This window comes from Acomys russatus, chromosome 10 (genome assembly GCF_903995435.1).
Source record: "Acomys russatus chromosome 10, mAcoRus1.1, whole genome shotgun sequence".
NCBI classification, from domain to species: Eukaryota; Metazoa; Chordata; class Mammalia; order Rodentia; family Muridae; genus Acomys; species Acomys russatus.
In genome coordinates, this window is record NC_067146.1 from 53,621,577 (window position 1) to 53,634,346 (window position 12,770).

Below are 12,770 nucleotides of genomic sequence, written 5' to 3' on the forward strand. Positions count from 1 at the left end.
AAAGAATTAAATGCAAAGGCACTTTATCTTTTATTAACAAAACATTAAAATTTCAGAATTTGTTTTCAAGGCTGATGTATCTTGACAAAATGAAATTTTTAAAAAATGAAGACCTTTAAGCAATAAAAACAAATCAAAATCGTATAAAATAAAAATAAAAAGCAGCTCATCATGTAAGTGGCATAAAACAAAGGATGACAAGTAGAAAACACAGGACAGTTTAAAAACATGAAAATTAAACTGTGCTCTGAGATTTCCAGCAAAGCACAGCCAGGTACCACAAAGATGCTAATTCTTTCCCTGTCTGTTTGAATATTCACTAACTGTTCACTAAAAGACTGCTCCAACACCAAAGAACTGTGTCTGTTGACACTGTCCAAGGCCCTGGAACACGGTGGACGGTTAACACATGATCTGTACTCACGGGACTCACTTTCACGCAAACAACACTGAAGCAAGGAGATATACAAGCCCCAAGGATAGATTTGAAAAATAGGCAGGAGACATTTCCAGAGATGACTGGCCAAAGATTAGATGTTACACTCAGTTTTTCAGTGTTTATTGAATTTTTGTTAACATATAAAATAATGGCCTTTTCTAGAACATTTTCATACATGTGTATTATATGTGCTCATATCACTGCCCTACCAGCTGGTGTTTTCTGTCTTTATCTTCTCCCTTATGCTCTCTATGTACAAGCATCATACTTACACATGCATATGCATATATATTCAAGCTAGCGTCACAAGTGCAGACTGCAGACATGATGTATTTGTTATCTAACCTTACACCACCTCCCCTTTGTTTAAGACTCCTTTCTTGCCTGACATAAAACCCACCTACTTTCATTATATATATTCTGGATATGAAGAAAAAAACATGACATTGTTTTTCTCTCTCTGGGTAATTTTGCTTAACATGATTTCCAGTTTCATTTATTCTCCATTATATGTATGCCCATGCACATGTGCATGTGTGATGTTTTCTTTTCTTTATATAGTCAGCACCTGCTGATGGACATCAACCTGCTTCCACACTTTTGGTATTGTGAGGTTACAGTAAGCATGATTGTGCAAGTATTTCTGTGGCAAGTTGACTTCAGTCCCTTCAGCTAAGAACATATACTAGTTTTGGGTTTCTGAACAAACCTCCCCAGTGATTTTCAAGGTGGTTGCACTAGTTCCCACGCCACCAGTGATCTCCAAGAGTGCTGCTTCTGCTGTTTCCTTGTCGTCATGTGCCGCTGTCTTCTCCAACACAGTCATTCTGACTGGAACAAGGGGGAGTCTCAGCATAGCTTCAATCTCTGGCTCTTCCTATCATTTTCTGAGACAGGAAATCACCAGGTAGCTTTTGCTTTCCTGGAACTCCTACATAAACCAGTCTGGCTCTACCTCGTCATCACGGTGGGTTAAAATAGTGTGCTAACACACTACACTAATTTGCATTTTTGATGGCAAATGATGTTGAACATTTTTCATGTATTTATTGATAACTGATAGTTCTTCTTTTGGAAACTGTCTTAAGTCATTTCCCTGTTGGTCGACTGAGACTTTTTGGTGGAGGGGGTTGGTTTTTAGCTTTTAGTTCCTTATGGGATCTACATATTAATTCTGTCAGATACAAAGTAGAATTTTTTTTCTCCAATTCTATAGGCCATCTTCTCACTGGACTGAGTATTTCTTATCCATTTTTATTTTGTACACTCTTATGTCATATCTGGAATTTTTTTCTGTTATTAGTGTCATTTTTAAAAAATCCTTGCTTATGCCTCTATAAAGTATTTCCTAGTAGTATTAGTTTCGAGACTAACTGCTAAGTAAGTTTTTGATCCACTTTTAATTAGTTTTTCTAGAGTGAGACATGGAAATTGAGTTTCATTTTCTACATGCAAATAAGCAGATTTTCCAGCATTAATAGTTGAAGTTACTTTTTCTTCCATGTTTTTTTTGGACAATTTCAATTGTAACTGTATGGGTTTATTTCTGGATACTTTATTCCATTCCACTGTTCTATGTGCCTATATTTTGTGCCAGGATCATATTTATGTTGCTATGGTTCCATGGTATAATATGGAATCTGGTACTATGATACATACCTCCATACCAGCATGCTAAAGACTGTGCTGTTTATTCAAGGGCACTGGTTTTTTTGTGCTTAGACTTGTTTCCTGCTACTTTGCTGAAAGAATCCAAGAGTTCTCTGGTAAAGCTTTTTTGGTATGGAATTAGACTGACCACAAATAATGATAATTTCCCCCTATTTTTAATCATTTTTTGTTTATATTGCTTTGTTTCTGTACCTTAACATTTCAAGCACTAAACTGAATAAAAAGTGGAGATGGTACTTACTCTTCTCTGAGGGAATGCTTTCAATTTACTGATTTTACTATATTGATTATAGAGTTTTCCCTATTATAGCTTGCCATGTTGAGGTATATTACCCTCTATGTCTATTAAGAGACGATGAGCTTTGTTTTCTATGGAGATGTTTCAATTGTTAATATTCTCTTCATTTGGACAGTTGTGGTGCACATCTTTAACCTCTAAACTTGGGAGGCACAGGCAAGAGAATCTGTGAATTTGAGGCCAGCCTGGATTGCAGAGTGAGTTCCAGAATAGCCCTGTCTTGAAAAAACAAAACAAAAGCCAAGTGACTGGCCTGTAATCCCAGCACTCAGAGGAGGCAGAGACAGGTGGATCACTGTGAGTTTGAGGCCAGCCTGGTCTACAAAGAGTCCAGGACAGCCAAGGCTACACAGAGAAACCCTATCTTGAAAAACAAAACAAAACAAAAAAAGACCAAAACCAAACCCAAAACCCCACCTTTATCATCACTAATTTGATTACTTTATATCTTCTCCCTCTCATTTTTGATTAATTTGGTTAAAAGACTGTTAATTTTCTCTTTTTTTAAAACATAGATTTAGTCAGGGGAAGGGTGGATAGAGCATGCATATGCCTCAGTCTGTGTGAGGTCAGAGGAAAGCCTGCAAGAACTGGCTCTCACTATTCAGTATGAGGCTCTTAGGAATAAACTGGGGCCATCAGCTTAGCAACAAGTAGAGGTAAAAACAAAGCCTCTAGAGTTGGAGGCCAGCCTGGCTTAACATAGTGAGTTCCGGATCAGCAGGGGCTACATACTGACATTTATTTCAAAATAGGATAAAACCATCTACATTTAGGGTCACTATTGAGAGAAATTTGCTAATTAAAGTACTTTTGATAGTTGTTTTCTTGATGGGTTCTAGTGTTGGTTCCTATCCTTTCAGAGACCTTAATAAAACAAAGGATAAAGACCTGTAGGAACTCGGAAGTCAGCTACTCTGGGCAGAGCGGACTTGCTGACATAGAAAGCCAGAGTGATTAACTGAATCACAGGGAAGAACCTGAGAACTAAAGGTAGTAGACACTGCACTCCTGGTGTGAGGGTTAAGGGGAAATGTAGGAATACTGAAAGACACAGCAGAACAGAGTGACCCTAGTTCACTAGACGTCTGGGGACCCTGTGCAGTGTGAATGGCCACTGTGCAGTAGAAAAGTTACAGTAGGTGAAGTTGTGTTTGGGGTCGTCAAACCTATGCATAAGTAAAATGTAAAATGTGAAAAATGAAAAGGGGATTATTCTAAGGATTTTTAACCCAATCAGGCAGGAAACCAGACTCTTCCTAAGGTTATCACTAGTAATTATGTTAGCCACGCACCTAAAGACACTTGAAATTTAAGCTTTTGAGTGTATTTTAATTAAAAGCAAATTTTAAAAAGTCATGAAAGTGGGCTGGAGAGATGGCTCAGCGCTTAAGAGCACTGGTTGCTCTTCCAGAGGTCCTGAGTTCAATTCCCAGCAACTACATGGTAGTTCACAACCTTCTATAATGAGATCTGGTGCCCTCTTCTGGTGTGTAGGTGTGCATGTAGGCAGAAAGCTGTATATGTTATAAATAAATAAATCTTAAAAAAAAAAAAAAAAGTCATGAAAGTAACACTTCAGGGGCTAGAGTGATGGCTCAGTAGTTAAAGGCATTTTCTGCACTTGCTCCCAAACCTACATGACAGCTAACAACCAACTTGTAACTCCAGCACCCACAGATCCAATGCCCTCGTCTGCCCCTGTGGGCAGTGCACACATGTGGTGAACAGAACACACAAGCAGGCAAAATACCACACAACACACACACACACACACAACACAGGACAGGGGAGATGGCTCAATGATTAAGAGCGCTCACTCTTGCAAAACACTAGGTTGGGTTCCCAGCACCTACACTGTGGATTATGACTATCTATAACACCACTTCCAGGAGATGCAAGCTTTCTCTGATTTCCTAGTGTACCAGCCATGCATATGATACATATATATACATGCAGGTAAAACATGTATATTTGTAAAAAAAAATACATATAAAAACATAAATATGTATTTCAAATCAAATATATGTCTGCAATACTCTTTACAAACTGGTATATTTAAAGGGAAAAAAACCTGCAATTACGATGGGTCATCATCCATGAAATGTCTGTGTGTGTGTGTGTGTGTGTGTGTGTGTGTGTGTGTGTGTGTCTGCGCGCGCACGCGCGCCCGTGCTTGCACATGAGGAGGACACTGAAGGCAAACATCAAGTGTCATTCATCAGGTGCCACTCACCTTGTTCTTGGAAACTAGGTCTTTCACTGTCCTAAAGCGGGCTAAGTAATCCAGGCTAGGTACCAACAAGCCCTGGGAATCTTCCAATCTCCACCTTCTCAACACTGGGATTACACACATATATAACTATGCCGAATTTTACAACATGATGGGTTTTCAAAAGTCCATCACTGGTGCCAGAGAGACGGTTCAGCCTATAAGAGCACTGGCTGCTCTTCAAGGGGCCAGGTTCAATCCCTGGCATCCACATCGCAGCTGACAAGCAATTGCAGGGTAAACTCCAGTTTCAGGGATTTGTGCCCTCCCCTGGCCTCTATGGTCATCATTTGTAAGCATATTGCACAGATTTATATTCAGGCAAAACATCCCCAGACATAAAATAAAAATAACTATTTTTTTCAAAAGAAAAGCGTGTCCTTCTCTGATGATTCACTAGGCTACATGAAGAGAAATGTTGAAAATGGCAACGTTTACTCATTAAACTTTTCATATAAAGGCAAAGAGTAGATTAACTGGCAAAAAATTTTATTTTTAAGTGAGTGCTATTCTAGACTTCTAATTTCTGCATTACTGCTAACCATCACTTCTTAAGAAGTTTTATGGAAAAAGCATTTGCATCAACATCTGTTCTGTCACCTGTCCCCATGCAACTCAGAACTTCACAAAATTCTAGTGCAAGTAACTTCGATTTAGCTCGTCAAGTCACGTTATAATATTTATAACATAGACTTTGAAATACCCAGTTATTACACAATGCTAAAAACATGTAAAACAAGTGAGTACATAAAAGAACATAAAAAAAAAAAAGAACATTTTATCTTTCCATCCTTCTTTGTTAGTGATGACGTAGAATTGTTGTTTATGTGCCTAAGAGGTAAGACTGTCTGCAATTATTTCAAGGAAGTCAAACCAAAAATAAAAGTTTACACAGGTGTCCTTTAGTATATAGGACAACTCTGGAGACAAAAACCTTTGGTGCGCAAGTCATTTAAATTAGCCATTTGTATTTGCAGAACCTATAGCACAAGACAGGGCAATGCTGGGAGGAAAAAAATTTAATTACCTAATATTGAGAAGTCATTATTCAGAAAACTTCTACTTAAGATGTTTTCCTAACATGAATATGAAATTAAAGACTAACAAATGGCCAAATAAAGTATGCCACAATAACATCACACTATAACTGATAGTATTATAAACGTCTTGAAGAAAAGAACAAACACTGCGATCATAACTCTTACAGAACTAAAGCTCTTAGCGCTTATGAATACTCTAAAATGCATGTGCTCCCTCTTTCCCTCACTTTTTCCCCCTCAATGAGGCAAGAATCTCATGCTGCCTTTGAACTCAATAAATAGTGACTTGATCCCCCGTTCTCACTTCTCAAATGGGAATATAGGCCCATGCCGCCTCATCCAGTCTATGAGGTGCTGGGGATCAAAACCAATGCTTCATGCGTCAAAGCCAAAGGGTCTCCCAATTAAATTACATCTCCAGCCTTGCTCATGGCTCCATTTTTTTTTTTTTAAAGAACTGTATAGGTGGAGTATGTATATCTGTGTGTGAGTGTGCACATGTAAAGCAGTGGACAACTTCAGGGGCCATCATCGGGAACAGCACCTAGCTCCCTTTGACACGGAGTCTCACCAAATAAGCTAGATGGCTGGGCAACAAGCCACGAGTCCTCCTGCTTCCATTTCCCCAGTACAGGGATTTCAAGTAAATACCATATCTGGCATTTTTATATGGATTCTCGGGATCAAACTGAGGCCCTTGTAACTGCGAGAAAAATGATAGTCCTACAGCGCCATCAGTTCTCCTCCTTCTGACTTTTAAAAGTCCCTACATTTCAACCAGGAACAACTTTGTTCACCAATGATTTAAGAATAACTGGGGGCATACAATTATTTGTTTGTTTAGATTTTTTTGGAGGCAAAGTCTCACTGTGTAGCCCTGGCTGTCCTAGAACTCACTTTGTAGACCAGGGTGGCCCTGAATTCACAGAGAGCTGTCTGCCTCTGCCTCCCAAGTTCTGGCATTAACGGTGTGCACCACCACGCTGAGCTAGGAGACATTTTGACAGTCATGGCCTCATGAGGCTGGAGTTGACGATAGCACTGGACAGTCCCTTTCCACAACAGTGAACACAACGGCACAAAGTGTCAGCAGGAGAGACTATATGTAGACATGTATCACTATGTCTAGAAACACCCCTGACTCTGGCGTTCATTTTACACTTTTTGACATATTAGAATTTCTTTGGGTTGTGTAACGGACACTGTCCTGGGTAAAGTATAAACTAAAAGTTTTCTTTCACAATTCCTGATTTTGCTGATTGTTATACCAGTAAGTTAAATGACAAGTCATTTGAGAAATCTTATAGATTTCCTATAGAACTTTCTACATTTTAAAAGCTATACTTACTGAATATAAATTGTATTTCAATAAAGTTGATTTTAATAATGCATATGCAGTCAGCAAAGAGTATTTCTAAGGAGAGGAGTTTTATAATAAATGGAAAGTGAATGTCATGTAGCATAAGGAAAACACCTGTGAGTTAACTACGTACCCTGAGCTCCAGGTTTTGCTGAGGCAGAAGATGAACTCAGTAGCAGATCTGAGGAAGGATCCAAGAAACCTGCTTTATATGAAAGCTGAGCTGCATCTTCTGATAGATTATCTACACTCTGCTTGTTTTGTCTGCTGGTATCTAGAAGATCTTTTCCAAAAAATGCTTCCTAGACAAAGATGAACACATAAGAAAATTATTAGTACTAAATTCTATAAAGCTAACATTACCCTGTCATCATTTTGACAAGAAAAGCTTTGCATTTAACAATATAAAAACTGAATTCAGAAATACATAAAGATCCTGTCAATTTTATATAGATTGTGTTAAATTAATTTTGATAGATTTCTCAAAAACAAAACTAAACAAATATAAACACAACTGTGTCTTTTGTGTTTCTATCAACGGCAAAATAAATTACATTTAGAGACTAGTCTACAATTGAACTTTAACCTGATAGATGTACAGTGCGCCTGGATGTTTAATCCATAGCCAGGCATGGGCACAGCCTCAGGAATGTCATCAGCATTGTGGACTTCCTGTTGAGGGTAACACAAGATTCTGACCCTCTACTGTGGGATCTCCCCACCTATTGTCTGCAGGAATCTCACGCTGAAGCATGTAACCAACCACACCTGAGGACTTACATACATGTCTGAAGGACTTCAGACCATGGATGGAACATTTGCAAGCTATGCTGGCTTCAGTTCATCTACTTAGATGAACACTTCTCCACTAGAGGGACAGTGCTTCAAGGTGAGTTCTTCTCAGAACTCCTCAGAGATTAACAAAGAAGAGAAAAGGAGGACCCTAGGACCCTTTCGAAATAAAGGACTCCAGAGAGTTTACAGGAGTTAGTAACAGTTACACTTTACTGCTACACACACATAAATAGAAGATCCACAGGTACTTTTCCCTCCTAACACTTCAAGTAAAAATGGCCCAATGCCCGTAGTATAGATGGATAGATATTCACACTACAAAAGGAAGTGGAGCAGTGGGTTGTTGTTGCTTGCAGCACTGGAGGTTGACTCTGGAAGTTGACACTCAGGCCTCACAATTGTTAGGTAGAATATCTATCATTGAGGTAAATTCCCAACCGAAAATCAGGTTTTAAAAGCATATAGAGAAGACTAGTGAGACATTCCGCAGATGAGGAAACTTGCCATGAAGCACAGCAATCTCAGTTCAATTCCTCGGAATCACACGGTAGAAGGAGAGAACTGACTTGTGCAAGTTGTCCTCTGGACTCCACATGGGTGCCAAGGAATGTGCAAGTACACGAGCACACATGGACTTGCATGCACAGTGTGCCCAGTGCACAAGCACACATACATACAATAAACAAATATTTAGAAGTAGGTATATCGATATTGCCAAAGAAAGGTTTTGAAGAAGGTTGAAAGATAGGTCCAACAAAATGTGCAAATGAAGATTCTGTAAGAATATAAAACAAACCGTACAAAATTTCTGGGGTGAAAAAAAAAATCATCAAGAAAATGTTTGTGTGGGCTGGTTTGATGCCAACTTAACAGAAGCTACAGTCATCTTGTAAGAGAGAACCTCGACTGAGAATTTGCCCTTTAGGCAAGCCTGTGGTCCATTTCCTTGACTGATGTGGGAGGGCCCAGCTCACTGAGGGTGGTGTCAAGCCCAGGCTGGTGGTCCTGGGTACTATTAAGGGCAGGTTGAACAAACGGTGGAGAGCAAGGCATAAAGCAGCAGCCTATGTGGCCTTTGCTTTAGCTTTTGACTATTGGTTCCTCCCTGAATTTCCTGAGCAATAGAGTGTGCCCTGAGAATTTTAAGCTCAAATAAGCTTTTTCCTCTCCAAGTTGTTTTATTACAGCAATAAAATCCCTAACTAAGACATTTTTCATAGTACTAATGTTAGAAAGGGCATGGAGAGCTGAGTAGGGAAAGCGCTTGCTGCACTAGTGTGGAGAACTGAGCTGGAATCACTAGAATCAATGTAATGTCAGCACAACAGCACATGCCAGCAATCCCAGTGTCCCTATGGCCAGATGGGAGAATCCCTATGTGCTCATGAATGAGCTAGTAAGTTACACAGAGGAAAGCAGCACACACCAAGGATGCAAGGTGAGGACCAGCATATGAAATCCTCCTCCTCTCTCTATTCATATGCCATGGAACACTTGCACAATCCCCCAACACACACACACACACACACACACACACACACACACACACACTCACTCACTCTCTTTCTCTCTCTCTCTCTCTCTCTCTCTCTCTCTCTCTCTCTGGACTGAAGAGTCGGGTAACAGCAAATTTTTCAGATTTTTAAAATGAAAACTGTGTTTGAGAATCTACAAAGCTATAATAATAAAGAACACTGAAGACCATAAAACATTTGATATTTGGGAATCAATCACTGGTGTAGTCCCTTAAGTATAAACTTCAATAACCTGAGGCTATCATTACCACTACTTTTAATGGGAGTAAAAAACAATGACTTTCTTGGTGTTTGGTAAGTGTTCATTCTTTGGAGTCAACATCAAAGAGAAGCACCATGTGGTTTTCAAGTAGACACTGCGAGTAAGTCCAGGAAAGAACCACAGGCACAGGAATACAGACCCAGGACAAGAGCTCTTATAGACACATGATTACCATCTAAGACAACCTGTAGGAGTCAGTTTCCTCGTTCCCCAGTGTGGGTCCAGGGATCAGACGTCATCAGACTTGAAAACTAGAGCTTTTACCTGATGAGCCTTCTCACCAGATTAAGATTCAGTAGTTTTAGAGGTTCCTTTAAAACGAGATATGTTGGCTCTTGCCTGTAATTTCAACACTGTAGAGATGGAGATTCTCTATAGAGTCAATCCAGGTTATGTTAAAACTGTCCTTGAAAAACCAAACTAAGTAAATGGTAGACAGAAAGATAGATAGAATGAACAAAGTATAAAATCAATTAAGCAAACTAAACACACAAACACACACACACACATAAAAATAAAATAAAATAAAATAAAAAAACTAAACCAAACCAAAAAGCAGGGAGGGAAAGAATGGTTAAAGAGTTTATTTAACAGCTGGCTTCCATACTTTGATAATCAGCTAAAAAGAGCTTCCTAAATATGGATTACAGATAACAAAAAGATCCATAGGAAAAGAAGCAGACCATCTTCTCAGTACATTCCAAACAGAATGTCATGAAAAGAGCAAATGAAGTCAAGCTTGTCTTTTTTTTTAAAGATTTATTTATTATTTATACAGTACTCTGCCTACACGTGTGTCTTCCCACCACAAGAAGACACCAGATCTCATGACAGATGGTTGTGAGCCACCATGTGGTTGCTGGGAATTGAACTCCAGACCTTCGGAAGAGCAAACGGTGCTCTTAACCTCTGAGCCATCTCTCCAGCCTTCAAGCTTGTCTTTTATCCTGGTTATTAAAAATCTAAGGACTCTAGTGCATTGATCTGCCATATGAAAAAGCTAACATGGGCTGGAAATGGAGAGGTGGATCAGTGGTTAAGAGTGCTTGTTGGTCTTCCAGAGAGACCAGCACCAATGTGGGCTCCCAACTCTAGTTTTAGGATATCAGATGCCCTCTTCTGTTCTCTGTGGGCATCAGGCAATGAGGGGTTGCACAGACATACTTACAAACACTCACACATATGGGATAAAAAAGATTAGCAGCTCACTTTCCTTATGAAAAAAAAAAGCAATTAAATGTTTTTCTGTTATTGCTGTTGTTGAATTGCTTGAACAGTTTTAAATGCAGGTCTTAGGAGCAAGGGATGTACAGTATATACAAAGATGCATGAACCCCGGGGTTCAAGACCAGCAAGTTACAAGAGATGCTGCATGTACGTATGTTATGTATGTATGAATGAATGAATGAATGAATGAATGTGGGCAGGCAGGAGGGAGTATATATTATTTATATGACAAATGGTCAAGTACATGTCTTTTAATCCCATCACCCAGAGGACAGAAGCAGACAGATCTTTGTGAATACAATGCCCAGCCTAGTCTAAATAGCAAGTTCCAGGTAAGCCAGGGCTGCATAGTAAATCCTGTCTGAAATAAGAGGGGAGGGTGTGGAATAAAAGGAGGAAGAGAAGGGGAGGGGGGAGGGCAGGAAAGAACAAAGAAGTATAAAGACAATCCAAAACCAAAACAAAACAAAACAAAAAAGGAGTATTTTTTCCTACTGATAAAATTGTGTTTTAAAAAACAGTACAGGAGCTGAGGAGAGGACCCTGAGTAAAATGCTTGTTAGGTAAGTATGAGGATCTATGTTTTCTAGGTACCCAAGGTAAATCAAAAGGGTCTTCTCAGGGCTGAGTGAGCAGAGACATGTAGAGCCCAGAGGTTCACTGGCTAGCCAGAGTGGCCAACACAGTGAGCGACGACACTCATGGCAAAAAGTAAGGTAGTGTGTGGTAAGATGGCTCAGCATGTAAAAAGCATTTGGTATGTAGGCCTAACAGTCAGATTCCACAGTGGGAGGGGAGAACTGAAGCCCAAAAGCTGTTATCTGACATTAATGCTTACCCGTTAGCAGCTACTACATCATCATCATCATCACCACCATCACCATCACCACCATCACCATCACCACCATCATCATCATCACCACCATCATCATCACCACCATCATCATCATCATCACCACCACCATCATCACCACCACCATCATCATCATCATCATCACCATCATCATCACCACCACCATCATCACCACCACCATCATCATCACCACCACCATCATCATCACCACCACCATCATCATCACCACCACCATCATCATCATCGTCATCATGATGAAAGTATTTATTAAAGGAAGAGATCAGATGTAAATTTCTAAGCATATCTTCACAGACTTACTGTTCACGCACACACCTCTAACACAGGCACACAGCTCTGATTGAAAGACTAAGTTCTATAACAGCATATAGCCAGTAAGATGCTGTTAGTCTAGGGCTGGGAGATAGCTATGTAGCTAAAGTGCTTGCTGCATAACCATGTAGGTCTAAGCTCAATCCTTGAATACATGTTAAAAATTATTGGGGCCTATACTTGTGAAACCAGTGCTAAGGATATACCTAGAGCTTACTGGTCAACTATCCCAGCTCAGTCAATGAATCCCAAGTTACAAGGAAAGACCCTGGATGAAAAAATTAAAGGTGGACAGCTTTGGAACAGCCCTGACAATGACCTTTGACCACTACCACAGTGAATGTGTGTTCACATCTATACTTCTACAAACACACACAAAATGAATGTCAGTAATCTAATTACTAAAGAAGAAAACTAAGCAAATTACTTGGTAATTAAAAATTTATTTTAAGCTGGGCGGTGGAGGTGCATGCCTTTAATCCCAGCACTCGGGAGACAGAGCAGGCAGATCACTTTGAGTTCAAGGCCAGCCTGGTCTACAAAGGGAGTCCAGAAAAGCCAAGGATACACAGAGAACTTCTGTTTCGAAAAAACAAGAACAAAATTTTTTAAAGTTATTTTAGAACAAACCTGCTAGAGGCCTGGTGGTGCACACCTTTAAAACTGGCACTCGGGGCCAGGCCTGGGG

The 12,770-nt window shown here is 39.7% G+C and overlaps 1 protein-coding gene across 1 annotated transcript in view; it reads right to left on the reverse strand.

Annotated features, from left to right (window-relative positions):
- Kmt2c (lysine methyltransferase 2C) overlaps positions 1–12,770 on the reverse strand; it is a 220,794-nt gene that overhangs the window by 54,557 nt on the left and 153,467 nt on the right. Inside the window, exon 27 of the mRNA XM_051152203.1 lies at positions 7,214–7,382. Within this exon, the coding sequence (XP_051008160.1) occupies positions 7,214–7,382 (169 nt within the window). The remainder of the gene's footprint in view (positions 1–7,213; positions 7,383–12,770) is intronic.